The sequence below is a fragment of the Megalobrama amblycephala genome, linkage group LG3 (genome assembly GCF_018812025.1).
Source record: "Megalobrama amblycephala isolate DHTTF-2021 linkage group LG3, ASM1881202v1, whole genome shotgun sequence".
Lineage (NCBI taxonomy): Eukaryota > Metazoa > Chordata > Actinopteri > Cypriniformes > Xenocyprididae > Megalobrama > Megalobrama amblycephala.
In genome coordinates, this window is record NC_063046.1 from 53,056,818 (window position 1) to 53,072,482 (window position 15,665).

The following is a 15,665-nucleotide window of genomic DNA, read 5'->3' on the forward strand; positions in this document are numbered from 1 at the left end:
TAATGATTTTAAATATTAAACATGCACTTTAGTAATATATAAAACATCATAATAAAGACAATATTGTTCTCTACACTGAACAATGAGTAATTTCAACATAGGAATGAAGTATTTTTGTATTTTACTGCATTTTCTGTTGAAATTCTCATTGCCGCGATGCATCCAGGCATATCTGAATGTATGTAACATTGTAATTGAAACGTAAAAAAAATGAATAATTATATATATAAATGTTCTAAAAGATGTTTCCAAATGACAGAAAAAATATTATTTTATAATGTACATTAATAATGAAAAAATAGTGGAAAAATGAAGTGTCCATCACTGATGTTCTCATCCTCCGCAACATTTTTTAAGGACTTTTTACACACACACATCATTTTAAATAAACCTTGATTTTGAATTAAGCAACACATGTGCCAGAACCTTAAAGATGGGTACCAGGTAGGCAGCTCTCTTTATATTTCTCCAGTTAAAATTTAAAAAATTCTCTTGTCAGATCATGTACACGACATTTTGATTATCATTACCGTAACAGGTAATTTTCCTCATTTAGAAAAATTTTAAATTAACAATTTTCTGCGAAAATGTACTTCATTAATGTCTAACTATGTACACTGAATAAAAAGAAGGCTCAATTATCATGGCTTCTCTGTATTTGCTAAATATTCTAAGGTACCTCATCCTCTGCGACACCATTCTCACCAATCGCAACAACTGCGGTAGAGAGAACTTCTGTTTGGTAATGAGATTTTTTAGGAGTTGTTTTAGAAATTGCGTTCAAAAAGGTCTTAAATTGTAAGTAAATGTTTTTAAATTAATGTTCACAAATACTCCAGACTTTGTTTCTAATGTCTGAAAAATTAAAGCATGCATTTTCATGTTTGAAATTTTTAAAACCAAGTTTTTGTGAGAATCACCCATATATAGAGTAAAAAAGTTATCCTTCTTGACCAGAAGAATATTTAATTGACAGAAGATAGTACTGTCTGCTTGGTGAATGAACAAATCAGTCAATTGTAAGGTTAATTCTGCTACAGTTCACCAGAGGAGAATTGGCTGCCCGACTAAGCCTGGTTTCTCCCAAGGTTTTTTTCTCCATTTTAACACCTATTTGCCACTTGTTTGCCACCTGATGTCACCTGTTGGAGTTTGGGTTCCTTGCCGCTGTCGCCTTTGGCTTGCTTAGTTGGGGACACTTGACATTTGATATTCAACAGTGCTTTGATCTGCCTGCATTGACACTATTCTTTAAGAGCTGCTGTGCAGCCAAAATTATGTACCAGTTATCAATGTAAAGCTGCTTTGACACAATCTGCATTGTAAAAAGCGCTATATAAATAAAGGTGACTTGACTTGACAGTTAATTCTAAAAAAAACCCTGTTATAATTAATTATACATATTTCCCTTTTGAGCTAACACTGCTATGTTATTTACAAGACGATTCTCTGACTGACCGTGATGTTTCTGGCCAGGAAGTCTGGAATCTCATCATTGGTCGGACTGATGATGATGTAGAACGGTACTGAAGAGGACTGCTGTTTCCCGTCGGACACATGCAGCATGAGCTGGTCAGTGGTCGGCTCCATCCTCTGGTGTCTAGACTGGACATAGTTAATGTGTCCATTCAACACATCCCTGTAGGTGAAACAGGCTAAAAAAGGACAAAACAACACTGTTATTTAACCACAGGCTCCAGTATTACTATATAATATAAATCAAGGCAATGATGCCAATTTTTTCAAAGTCATATTTTAAAACAGCAGCTTTTTTCATCACAGAACCGACTCACCAATACTGATTCCCATGTTGCTCTTTTCAAATCCTGGACTGGGCAGGACGTTCTCTATGTAGCCGAACTGTGGAGGAGCAACCAGGATGAGCTTAAGATCCTCTGGAGCAGAGTCTTGGTCTTCAACTCTCAGATGGGTCACTGTGATGGAGGCTGACCCTCCCTCATCCACCTTAAACACTTCTCCTGATGTGAGAAAAAAACGTGTCATGGACCCTAGCATGTTGGCAACAAGCAGCAAATGCTAAAATATCCCTTGTGAAAAGAAGTGTGCTTAATTGTATTGAATGTGCACTTGTAGTGTACTTAAAATCTTAAAAGTATGTTTTTTTTTTTTTTTTTTTAAAAACACTACTTGCAAACAGTACAACATATTGAAATATATTGAAGGCCACTTAAGTGTACTTAAAGAGAGACTTAACACACTTAAGTACACTTTTAAAAAGTGCACTTTGTAATAATGTCAAATTTAGAGTACATTTAAATCAGAATGTATTATAATCTTTTGTTGTGCTTTAAAGAAGTAAATTTTATGCTGTTATGAGTAATGCACATTATTTGACTAAAGCACAGGTAAAGTTAATATACTTTAATTGTACTAAATTGCAACTTAATTATTATTATTACAAATGTGTAATTGTAAATAAATTTAAATACATGACATACAAGTTTCAATAGAAATTACCTTAAAGTATATTTAAGTTCACCATAAATTCTTGTCAATACATTCAGCAGTACACTTTAACCATATTTCAAAGACAATAGAAGCAATTATGAAATTACATCTAAAGATGTAGGCTTAATGGGTCCAAAAACACTCAAGTTCAACTAACTGGATTTAATATAAATTTAAACTATAACACATTTTCATTTAATTGCAATTAACATGCAGTTTCAGTTCACACTTAAGTTTAAAGTATATTATTTCCATAAGAAGTACTCTAATGTGTACTTCTTTTTCACAAGAGATACAAATCATTCTATAACTGAGATTATTGATATAATACTGTAACCAATAACAGCGATACCAAGAATGAATATGAATATGTATAATGTACAATGGTTTTTACTTTCCGCAGCTCCTTCATAAGTTCACATACATACTGCATGTTAAAATAACATCAGAAAGAAAAGTGTTCCCATTACCAACAGCAATAGATGGTGGTTGGTTGTTCACAGGATAAACGGTGATATTAAGGTCATAGACAGGCAGGGAGTTCTGTACTCCAGGTGTTTGTGCACTGAATAATGTGGCTTTGTCACTGCAACAGGAAGGAAGTAGCCCTGATTCTCCATCAGAGATCACAAACGTGACAACGTCATGACGTGGTTGTAGCCCAATCTCTTGTCCTTGAGTGTATAATTGATATAAATGTGTTACTTCACGGGTTTACAGTCATATTTAACAAACAATATCAAATAAATGCATTTACATACCTTTGCAAAAAAAGAAATGCACATTGAATGTGCACTTGTAGTGTACTTCAAATCTTAATTTTTTTAAACTGTACTTGCAGATAATATATCTAAAGTGTATATAAAGAGAGTAGACTTTCATGACTGTTTCCTAATCTTAACACAACTAAGTACAATTTTAAAAAGTGCACTTTGTAATAATGTCAAATTAAATGTTTTTTTTTGTTTGTTTGTTTGTTTGTTTTGTTTGCCATGTGTTATTCAGTAAATGTACTAAATTGCAACTTCACCAAAATACATGACATACAAGTTTCAATAGAAATGATCGACATTAAAGTATATTTTAGTTTACCATAATTGCTTGTCTGTACATTTGGCAGTGCACTTCAGCAATATTTCAAAGACAATAGAGGTAATTAAATTACATATAAAGATGTACTTAAGTCCTACTTAAGTGGGTCAAAAAGGCACTCTGAAGTTAACTAATTGCATTTAATATTAAAGGTGCAATGTGTAAAATTTTGGAGGATCTATTGACAGAAATGCAATATAATATACATAACTATGTTTTCAGTGGTACATAAAACCCTTACATAATGAACTGTTATGTTTTATTACCTTAGAATGGGCCATTTCTATCCATACACCGTGGGTCCCCCCCTCCATGTCAAGTCGCCATTATGCGCCGGCATGTTTCTACAGCAGCCCTAAACGGACAAACTGCTCTACAGAGCGCGTTTCTTCATTAATGTTAGAATTCACTAATTCTTCGTTAATGTTTTTAGAGGCAGCTTGCATCGTCACGTTCTACAAGTAAGAAGAAACCTCATTGCTTCACACAAGCTACTCTCTGCTCTCTCAGACAACGACATGTCGGGCAGACGGCCACCGTAGCTTCTCCGAATGGGAGGGGTGTGAGGGGTGTGCGCCGTTAGTTGCAGTTCACAACCTCACCGCTAGATGTCGCTAAATTTACACACTGCACCTTTAATTTAAACTATAATAGATTATAAGTTCGAAAACATTACATTTACTTTTCACTCAAGTTTATTCTTCCCTAATAAGAACTCTTTTTGAAAGTATGCTGAAGTGTACTTTTTCACAAGGGTAGGTCAAAATATATAATAATAACACAATCAATATAAAAATTGAAAGAAATCCATTCCTATTATTCCTATATTACCTGTGTGTCTATAGGAAATTAAGCCAGCAGTTATATCTGCTTGAATGAAGCGGTCCACCACGATGCCATTTCTTTGAACCACCCCATGATATGGTTGTCGGGCGATCAGATACATCAATGTGCTATCATCACTGTCAGGATCTGTGGCACAGATGTACTCCACGGAGATGACCACTTCCTGTCCCTCTGCACAGGCTAAAATGGTTTTCAAACCTGGCACTAGCGCTGGCACCTCATCGTTGACTAGCGTCACCTGTTAAAAATACATTTGTTAGATGTCTTCACATGTTTCTATTGTGATAAAAAAGTAATTGCAAGATGAATCTCCATTACCTTGACATGTAGTACAAAGTCAGCAATATTAATCCCATCTGTGGCAATGAATTTAATATCATCATGTTCTGTCTCAGAACTGTCGTGGCGATATCTGTTGAGACAAAATAATCAAAACTAAAGATAAATAAACCAGCAAGGTCAAATACTACTTAAAGTGTTTACAATGAACCCAAGTAAACTATGATGAACCACATCTGACCTAACTTTTAGGTTTTTCAGATCCCTGACTGTAAAAGTCTGGCCTGGACTCATGGGTGTGCCGTCCAGGTAAATACTGCCATGCTGAGGTTCCGTCATCAGCTTCACATGCAGAGAGTCCTCGAGCGAGTCCTGGTCAGTTAGACGCATGTGTTCTTCACTCACCCAGCTCTCTCCCCCCTCATCCACCGTCATCTGCCTCACATGTACCTAAAGACAAAAAGAAACAAATCCTAGCACTCAACTACTACTCAACTACCACTTAAGTTTTACAGTACTAAATCTCTTAATAACTTCAACGTTTAAAAAAAATCGTATAAAATTATGCAAAATATAATAAGTAACATTAAAAAATGGTTATAACATAAGGTGTAACATTAGGACTATGCTAATATAGGCAGTAAATTCAGCTACTTGAACAAGCTCAAAATAACAAAAATACTAATTATTTCTTATGTTCTTATATTTCTACTTGAGTGTATTGGATGTGCACTTGTAGTTGTCATGTTGTGGCTGTGGTAATCACAGGACAGTGAAGGAGTATCCAACAACTTATTAATTTATCAAAACAAGCACACAGGAGAGCACAGTAGTAATACTAGAGGAAACACAAACCACACTATGCATAAACAAGAACTGACAAAGAACAACGGAAACACAGGGCTATAAATACAGTTAGAAAAAAGGCAACCACAATAGACACAGCTGAACCTAATGGGTAACTATGGAACAAACAAGGACATAATGTGTAACCAGTGAAAATGAAAATAAACAGCAGGGAAACAGGAACTAAAGGAAATGGAACAGAATATCACATTAAATAGTTCATAGAATAGTGACAGTAGTCTCCCCTAATGGAAGGTCTGTCCTCGTGCTGTAACTAATGGCGCTATTCCACTGCATGGTACGGTTCGGTACGGCTCACTTTTTGTTACTTTTCCACTGCATGGGACGGCTCGGTACGGCTCACTTAAATAGTACCACCTCGGTTGAGGTTCCAAGCGTGCCGTACTGATACTAAATGTGATGTGTAAACACTGCAGATCACTGATTGGTCAGAGAGAATTGTCACTACCAGCGTAGTGAAACACAAGACACCAAACCCGCTAGATTTAAATAGTCAGTAACAGCCACCGCAGTATCATTTGTTCGAGTAACTTTTTTTTAAACGACTTGCTTTAAACGACCGTTGCACGCAACTTGAAAAAAGAAATGGCTGCATCGTGGTCAGTAGATGAGGTGCAGACTCGTTAGTAGCTGAGGAGCGGATCCATGGCAGTAAAGGCGGCAAAACTATATCAGTCTATAATCCCACCCACTTTGAAGTGGTACTGAACTGCAGGGGAAAAGCAAAGCCAGCGGAGACATTAAATCCATGGGGCCGGACGAAAACTGCAGATGCGATAAGACCAGGGAGTCAGGTGAGACCTAATGGGATGCAGAAGCTAGGAGAATGGGCAGGAACATTGGAAGAGGAAGGACTCTGGATGGGACCGGAGCAGCCAGACGGTACAGGCAGAGAAGGAGTAGGTTCAAAGGTGGGGCCTAGGGAGGGAACTGGATCCATGGACCACCGGTCTACCAGGCAATGGTCCGCTTCTGGCTCCAGGATGGACTGGGAAGCGTGCACAAACTGCAGGATGAGCCAGGTGGTAGGCTCTCGCTCCGGGACTGACATGGAAGCTGGCTCTAAATCAGCTTTAAGTCAGCTTGGACCACTCATTGAGGCCAGTGTAAAAGAAAACACAGAGTGAGAGGTCAGGATAGTGGCTCTGACACATCATATCTAAAAAATCCCTTGTGTGGTTCTTGAGGGAGCGATCCTCTTGTTCAAAGAGGGGGAGATGCATTGCTGCATCCATTCTTTGCTTTTCTTTTAAATCATTTCTTATGGTCACATTTTGGCTGTGGTAATAGCCCAATGATGGAGTATCCAATTACAAAGTCTGTATTAACAAACCAAAACAAGCATGCAGGACAGCATAGGAGTAATACTAGAAGAAACACAAACCACACTGTGTAAATGAGAACTGACAAAGAACAATGGAAACACAGTGCTATAAATACAGGAGTAGAAAAAAAGCAACCAAACTAGACACAACTGAAAATAATAGGTAGCTATAGAAACAAACAACAACATAATGTGCAAGCATGGAAACTGAAAATAAACAGAGCAGGAACTAAAACTAGAACTAGAAACAGGAACTAAAGGAAATAGAACAGAATATCAAATTAAGAGTTACATTCAGTTTGCACTTACATAAGTATTTCAGAAGTATGTTTCTTTTTTCCCCCTAAAGTATAAGGAAGCCCTCTAGGCTCCATCAAAACATTAAGAGTGGTCCTCAATCTCAATCTAATTTTTTTTTTTTGTTTGCTATTTTATAGTGAAAATTGGAATAGCTCAACTATACTCAATAAGTTAGCAAACACTATAATTATTGTCTGTTCTGGATTGAGTAGATGAGGGCTACCTCTGGTGCCAGGTTATCCACTGGCAGAATCGTTATGTTGAAGCAGATTCCAGCGGTCATGCTGCCTTGCTGGTTGGTCACTGACAGGACAAACTGGATGTGCTGGGGGTAGGGTCCAATGTCCAGGATGGGGGGCATGTAAGCAACTTTCATGTAGTTGACTGCATTCTACAAAGAGAGGATTGTTTACAGCTTCAGTTGCTTTGGGAAAAATGATATGTCTAATCCTAGTTCAGAGTATTTACCTGAGTGAAAAGTCTCAGCATTGGGGCGTTTGGGTCCTTGTTAAATTTTGGGATGCTATCAACCAGAAACAACCTTCCTGCATCAGACCCTCTGTAAATCAAAATGTACAAGTATTAACATCATCCTGTATTCCTTCATTACATACATGTCAAGTTGCTGCAGGTTCAAACTGAATAGATGTGTCCAGCTGTGGACCTCGTAGGCCTCTAGTTTTATTTTGTACCCATAGGTGGTGCTGTAGAAAGGTGGGGTGGTGACGGTGTAAGTGAGCTCACTATCTGGTGACTCCAAGTCAACAAAGTGCAGCTGTTGCTTGGTCAAGTAGGTGACATCTGTCTCATTGACAACCAAGTGCCTGGTCACACCTGGTGCCTCTTGTGGAGGCTGATCAGGTACTGGCTGGATTTGAATCACAATGACCTGCAAAGATCACTCGGTTAGTGAATAACGTGAACTCTAAGTAAAGTCAGACTAGAGGAAACAGTTGAAAGATGCTAAAACATTCAGTATAACATGGACTCCTATTAGATCCCGGAGGGGATGTTTAGGAAATCTGGAACTTACCTGAGGCTCTGAAAGATTAGGAGGGTCATGAAAATCAGAGAGCACCACCTCAAAAGAGTCATCAAACACCTCACTGCCTGAGTGCCGATAGTAGATGATGGAATGAAAGAGGTCCTTCTGAAGAAAACGGGTAACAGGGTATCCTGAAAAAAAAGTTTTTGATGTGGTATTTAAAGGATGCCTGAGGAAACTCCATTCCCCAAGAATGAATTAAGAATTACATTTTTACATGTTCAAAAGAAAATTTGAATGCTCTTTGCTAGGGGTTGTGAGTGGTTGTTAGTATGTTGCCATCATTTATTAGGGTGTTCTGGGTGCTTTGCTAGTTGGTTGCTAGGGTGTTACTAGGCAGTTTCTATGGAGTTCTGGGTGGTTTCTAGGGTGTTGCTACAATAGGTGGTTGCTAGGATGTTATGGATGGTTACTAGAGAGCTGCTAGGTGGTTGCCTGGATATTATGGTTACAAGGGCGTTAATATGTGATAGCTAGGGTATAATGGGCAGTTACTAGGGCATTACTAGGCTATTGCTAAGGAGTTCAGAGTGTTTTATAGGATGTTGCAACAGTAGGCATTTGCTAGGGTGTTCTCAGTGGTTACTAGGAAGTTGCTAGGATATTAAGGGTGGTTACCATGACATTAATATTTGGTTCTTAGGTGCTATAAATGGCTTCTAGGCCATTACTAGGTGGTTGCAAGGGAGTTCCAAGTGGTTTCTAAGGCACTGCTAGGCAGTTCCTAGGGTGTTATAGGTTGATTATAGGGAATTAATAGGTGCTTGCTGGGGTGTTATGAGTGGCTAGGCTACTATGGCATTACTAGGCAGTTGCTTGGGAATTCTGTGTGGGTTCTAAGACATTACAACAGTATGTGGTTGCTAGGGTGTTATGGGTTATTATTAGGGAGTTGCTAGTTGGCTTCTAGCGAGTTCTGGGTGGTTTCTAGGATGTGTGCTAGAGTATTATGGGATGGTTAGGAGGGCGTTACTAGGCAGTTACAAGTGAGTTGCTAGTTGGTTGCAAGGGTGTTGATTGGCTTCTAAGGCAGTTGCTTTACTCTTCTGAGTGGTTAATAGGACAGTACAAGACCAGAGTGTTCTTGGTTGGTGCTAGAGTGTTCTTGGTTCTTAATATATAAACTTAAATTTATTGATTTGGTTCATACTACTAATCTGATATGGTGCATACAGAATATTTTCTAGCTTTGCCTACAACCCTTTTCCTCACCTGTTATCCCAGGACCAGGCATCTTCATGATTTCCCCTGCCTGAGGAGGTCTGGTGATGTTGAACATGATGTAGTCATCACTGGAGTCCATATCACAAGCTTGCAAAATGGATCCTCTCAAAAGACCAGTCTGACCTTCAGACAGCTCCAGCACCATATTGGTAATGAGGAAGGGTGGACTGTCATCTTTGGGCAGGACGTTGATGGGAAACTTGTGTCTAGTTTGATGTAAGCCATCAGTAATCCGGAAAACTATATAATCTTTAGTAGTGTCACTGTCATCATGATGGTAGTGTACCGCACCATCCTTAATATCGTTCACGGTGAACATGAAACCTTTTCCACCTAACATACAGAGAAACATACAGTGAAAGTGAGAATGTGACTCAACATATTTATATTTCCAAATCGAAGGGAGGAAAAATCATCTGTATGTATACCTCTAACAGTTAGTCTGCCATGCTGCAGGCCATCCACAGTGATGATCTTCACAGCCTTCAGGTTGTCATTGTCAACAATCTGCAACTGATCCCATGTGATTGGACGAGACTGACCTTCCAACAGACTGAGGCCTATTAATTTGATAGAAATAAGGAGAAAATCATTTGTCTGGTATTCATGACACATCCTGATCTTTCAGACTGTAATTAGGTACTGTAATTTCCTGAACTTCCTGAATTTCCACTCAGGGTTTAATTAATTGTCTGGGATTGATGATATTTCCCTGGCATTTAATCATCCCACTCACTGCGGTTTTGTGTGATCTTCAATAAAGTTAATTTAATTTCACAAAAAGCTTAATACCCTTTACATTCAGTGTGATTTTTGGCAAGTTAGACATATTCCTCTAACATGTAGTTCAGGGTCATTTATAACAGTGACACAAAGTACTCAGAGATTTTGTTCTTTTCCAAATCTTAAAAAAATTAATCTTACACCCAAAATAACATGTATAACATCAGTAGGAACATCTAAATTTGCTTTAAGGTAAACTCATTTCATTTACATATTGATTCAGGTCACTGTAGTCCAACAACTTTCTATTTGGAGAAAAAAAAAAAGTCTCCAACTTTCAAATGTTCTTTTTAAGAAAAGATTTTTAAGCAAAGCACTGAGATGAGAACAGAGCGACATGTATATGTGTAGACATGAAAATGATGTACAATACAGACCCATGTTCCATGATACTCTTGGTGCATTGGTATCAGCTGTCCTGATTGACACATGTACCATCACAGGCTGGCTTTTCTCAAAGTAGAAATCATGCACCTCAAACTCCACCTAGTAGAAATTAACAATACATAACTACTGCATTATGAAGTTAAATACAATAATTCCATTTAACATCAAGTTAGTGTAGTTCCCTTACAGAAAAAAAGAAGTGCTAAATTGTATTGAACTGGTTGAGCTGTGCTAGAGAAGACCTGCGTAGCATCTTGTTGCCATGTCAAAGAGACGCTGTTTTTCCACCCCGGTTCCAAAATTGTATTTCTTTTCCACAAGGGTTGTTACCTCATAGTTCCTACGCTGTGTGTGACTGGAGTTTGGAGGCTGGTAGCTGATCAGCATGTCGTTGAGATCCATCCAGGTGAAGGAGGAGATAGGTTTGGTGTGATCAGACAGATGAGTAATGAAACCCTCATTAGGGGGGTTAGTGATGTTAAACACCAGCCTCTGTTTGGGCGTCTCTTCATCCTCCGCATCCAGAGTTGCCGTGGAAAGAGGAGTCAGGATGAACTGGTCCACCTCTAAGATGAACATGGACATGAAAGCAGGTTTGGGCGGCTGATTGGGCATAGCACCTTTAATGGTTACCGGGATCCAGGCCTGCTCCGACTGAATGGGAGGTGGGCAGAACTGGTGTTAATAATGTAGTATAAAAATACAGTAATAAGAAAATGCTTTAATTTTAGAATGTACACCTGAATTATGCTCCTGCTACGAGTGTCTGTGAGGTCCAGTCTAATGGCGATGTAATCTATGTCTGGAGATGGAGGGTCAATGTGTTGGTAGCGGATGCCCATCATGAGGAAATCATTGCATGGTACTTTGGTGATCTTCAGCAGTTTAAGACCCTTTAGACAGTCATCGCTTTTACAATGAGCTCGAGCTTTATTATCTGCAGGGGAGTGGAAATGATGTCCAAATATTAAATTACAAAACAGATTAATTAATTTTTTCTCTTTATATTATAATGCTCATAATTCTCAAATGAAATCAAGGTATATTTTGAAGTATTTTCAGGTAAACTTACAGTCAGAAGTTTGGAATAAGTTTCTGAAGGATCATGTGACACTGAAGACTGGAGTAATGGCTGCTGAAAATTCTTTTTTTTTTAAATTGTATTTCAGCCTTGGTGAGCATAAAAGACTTCTTTTAAAAACATTTTAAAAATCTTAATTATTCCAAACTTTTGACCAGTAGTATATTCTAAAACCTAAAATGTTAAAAATCAATCAATCAATCAATCAATCAATCAATCAATCAATAAACCAGCTGTTCTGCTAAAACCTAAAATGTTAAAAATCAATCAATCAATCAATCAATCAATCAATCAATCAATCAATCAATCAATCAATCAATCAATCAATCAATCAATCAATCAATCAACCAGCTGTTCTGCTAAATCGTAACAGGTCATTTTGAAAATGCCATTATCTTCCTTCCAATCCAAAAACTGTCCTGCCAAAACTATACACTTTATTGCAGCATATATCTTAGTTTTCAATTGTATATAATTTAAAAGAAAAAAAAAAGGCTGCACTAAATGTTGCCATTGAAGTGATTTATGACTTAATGGAATATTTTAGCAGCCTTTACCTTTGAAACCACATGAATTTGACCTGATGGAATCATTTTTAAAGCACATTTGTTCACGTGTCGATATCCTGGATGTGTTTATGCAGTAGAAAAACTGGTAAATTATTATTATGTTTTGATTTTACCCAGCTGTCTTCGAAGAGGAACAAAGCTATCTGGTTCATCCCCTCTCGGTCCCTCTGGTTTCTCTGGTTCCCCAGTGACTAGTTGACCGTGAACAGGTAGATGTGTCTCCAAAGTTGACACCCGAACTGTGCACTCAATATTATGTCGATGTTCATAGTGGAAAGACACAACATTGCCATCCAGGATATTGGAAAGGCCATAAAACTCTGGCACCTCGAGATTCTGCGATCCGAAACCTAATCACATTACAGTCAGGCTCCATGATTTCAACACTGAGAGAGAACAGCTCACTGTAGGTCTCTGTCTCTGTAAATCTAAACATAAAGAAATCTTCATGAAATGTCCATATTCTTAAAGACCAAACATTTACTATCTGACATCTAATACAATGTCTTCCACAAATATTTCCGTATACTGTATTACAGTTTACAGCAGCATGAAAAACGTACCTGTACAGACGAAGTTTAACAGTATCCTCTTTTAAAATCGGACATCCATTATGAGTGTATTTCACTTCATCAGCCAAAAAGTGACAGTCAAAAACCTATCAAATGAGAATTAGTTGTAGAAAGAATAAAAATTGAAGAAAGGTGCAGTTAAGCGATTTCTGAAAAAACACTTTTGAAAGTTGTGGTATCAGTCAGGATTTAATTAAATAATGAAGCACATGAGACCGGAGTAGCGAACTTCATCCATCTTGTTTACTCTTTCACTTCCGTTGTCAGACATATTATGTCATTACACAACATTTCAAGATATAATTCACTTTCGAACACAACAAAAGTGAATCAGACCGAGCACCACAACACACTTGTAGCCAATCAGCAGTAGGAGGCATATTCACTTATTATGGGGGAGGAGAGAGAGTGAGCAAGATCTGAGGGAGATCTGAAGAAAGACTGTAGAAAGAGAGATGGCTGAGAGACATTACAAAAAAAAGCTCAGAGGAATATCACTAGAAAAAAAAGAAGGGTTATGATCAGGCAAGAGCTTTAGGACCCGTGTAAATATTAGAAAAGTTTTCCAGCGCTGGACAGAACTAAGAGGGAAGGCCTGAAAACGGACTCAACCTCTGAGTCCGTTTTCAGGCCTTCCATGTTGTGCATTGAATCACGTTCAGTGTCTTTTTTGTTACAAGTGCAATCATGTGCAATAAGTCCGTTGGCTGCAGTTCATTTAACGGCCACTGGTGCCACTAATAACAATTCTACATTTAGCCTCTTTAAAGTAAAACTTTAATTCGACATTATTACAAAGTGCATGTTTTAAAAGTCTGTTAAAGGTGCCCTCGAATGAAAAATTTAATTTATCTTGGCATAGTTAAATAACAAGAGTTCAGTACATGGAAATGACATACAGTGAGTCTCAAACTCCATTGTTTCCTCCTCCTTATATAAATCTCATTTGTTTAAAAGACCTCCGAAGAACAGGCGAATCTCAACATAACACCGACTGTTACGTAACAGTCGGGGTGTACGCCCCCAATATTTGCATATGCCAGCCCACATTTCCAACATTATGAAAGGCATTAGACAAGGGCAGCCAGTATTAAAGGAGCTGTATGTAAGGAATCTATTTCAATTAATCATAAAATGGCCCTGATGTGTCACTAGACATTAAGAAATCATGTTCATTTCAAATACTTATATCACTGACAAAAGTAGTCTGGCCAGGATATTGTCATTTAAAAAGTGGACTTGCAGCCCTCAACTGATGTTGATGTTGTCATTTTGTGTTTTGGCCTGACGCGCCTCCCTCACCTATCTACCAATCACGAAGTCAGTAGTGTTTCGGGATCCGTGTTGCCAGCTTTGCTGTAACCTACCCTAACTCCAGTCGGATAAAAATGTCTAATGTTACTAAATCAAAAAGACTTCGTTATAATTCAGAAATTCGTCGTGACAAAGTCCGAAATAAAACCAGAATTTGTATTGGAGATGCTTCTGAAAGATGGAGACGGCTGAAAACGGAGAAGAATTTGAACACAGACGCCAACGTTGCTAATTTTCTCCTGGACAGGTAAGATTCATCTATGCTTGGCTAACTTGTACTTGATGTCAATGGACATTTCATATATTCATGACAGTCGAACAAAGTTATGCATGTTTGTGCAAAGTAACATAACGGTAGCTCACATGGACATATGCTCTGTCATTATGCTGAGACGCTGAGGAAAACAACATTAGCACGCCCATTATGGCAATTTGAAACGTAATTGAGACAGTAGCCTAATGTTACCTCAGTAAAAATTATTCGTCATTTGTTCTTCACGTATATCGTGGACTAAGTTACACATGCTGCAAGTTGACCTGTATGACCATTGCTAATGTAATTTAGTTACTCTAACAATATTTTCTGATGGAACTGAAAACAACCCTGTGATAGCCATTGGTGATATTGAATTTGTCCTGCGTTATAATTGCTGTGGCAAATGTTTTGGTTATTTGTTAGCCTACTTATGACAAAAACTTTAGTACTTGTAAATCGATTTTTTTTTTTTCGTATTGAAAAATAAGGAATTTTTATTTTGATGTTTATTTTTGTTTTGTTTTACTATTATCCTTTTTTTTTCTCAGATTTTTTTTTTATTGTAATTGTATTTATATGTTCAAAAAAAAGAAATCAAATCAAAAACGCTTATCTCTTCAGCTATTATGGCCCCAGCACCTCAACACCCAGTAAGAGAGACTTGAAGAAGCACCACCTTACTTATCAAAATATCTCTCATGAAGCATAAACAGAATTAACAGAAAAAAAACGTACTGTGTACGTCTGTTCGTCACTTGCCATTGGAAGCTCATTGAAGCAGCCTACGTTTCTGCTGAATCCTGCAGCTCATCTGGCAACCACGAGTCAGGGGTAGGGGGAGGGGATACACCGCTCTACAGTATTTTTATAGTGATTGCAGTACCAGTTTAGGCCACAATCCTACATACGGCTCCTTTAACGTCTGGATGTGCACAACCAAATCATCAGACTAGGTAAGCAAGCAAGAACAATAGGGAAAAATGGCAGATGGAACAATAATAACTGATATGATCCATGATAACATGATATTTTTAGTGATATTTGTAAACTGTCTTTCTAAATGTTTCATTAGCATGTTGCTAATGTACTGTTAAATGTGGTTAAAGTTACCATCGTTTCTTACTGTATTCACGGAGACGAGAGAGCGGTCGCTATTTTCATTTTTAAACACTTGCAGTCTGTATAATTCATAAACACAACTTCATTCTTTATAAATCTCTCCAACAGTGTAGCATTAGCCGTTAGCCACGGAGCACT

General features: G+C 37.9%; 1 protein-coding gene across 1 annotated transcript in view; it reads right to left on the bottom strand.

Annotated features, from left to right (window-relative positions):
• Positions 1-15,665, bottom strand: part of frem1a (Fras1 related extracellular matrix 1a) — a 48,361-nt gene that overhangs the window by 16,619 nt on the left and 16,077 nt on the right. The window contains 18 exon segments of the mRNA XM_048186041.1: positions 1,459-1,655; positions 1,794-1,979; positions 2,940-3,143; positions 4,393-4,645; positions 4,726-4,819; positions 4,928-5,136; positions 7,401-7,568; positions 7,646-7,736; positions 7,870-8,066; positions 8,211-8,353; positions 9,435-9,779; positions 9,875-10,006; positions 10,607-10,715; positions 10,947-11,270; positions 11,357-11,553; positions 12,380-12,614; positions 12,616-12,694; positions 12,830-12,924. Coding sequence (XP_048041998.1) covers positions 1,459-1,655; positions 1,794-1,979; positions 2,940-3,143; positions 4,393-4,645; positions 4,726-4,819; positions 4,928-5,136; positions 7,401-7,568; positions 7,646-7,736; positions 7,870-8,066; positions 8,211-8,353; positions 9,435-9,779; positions 9,875-10,006; positions 10,607-10,715; positions 10,947-11,270; positions 11,357-11,553; positions 12,380-12,614; positions 12,616-12,694; positions 12,830-12,924 — 3,258 coding nt within the window.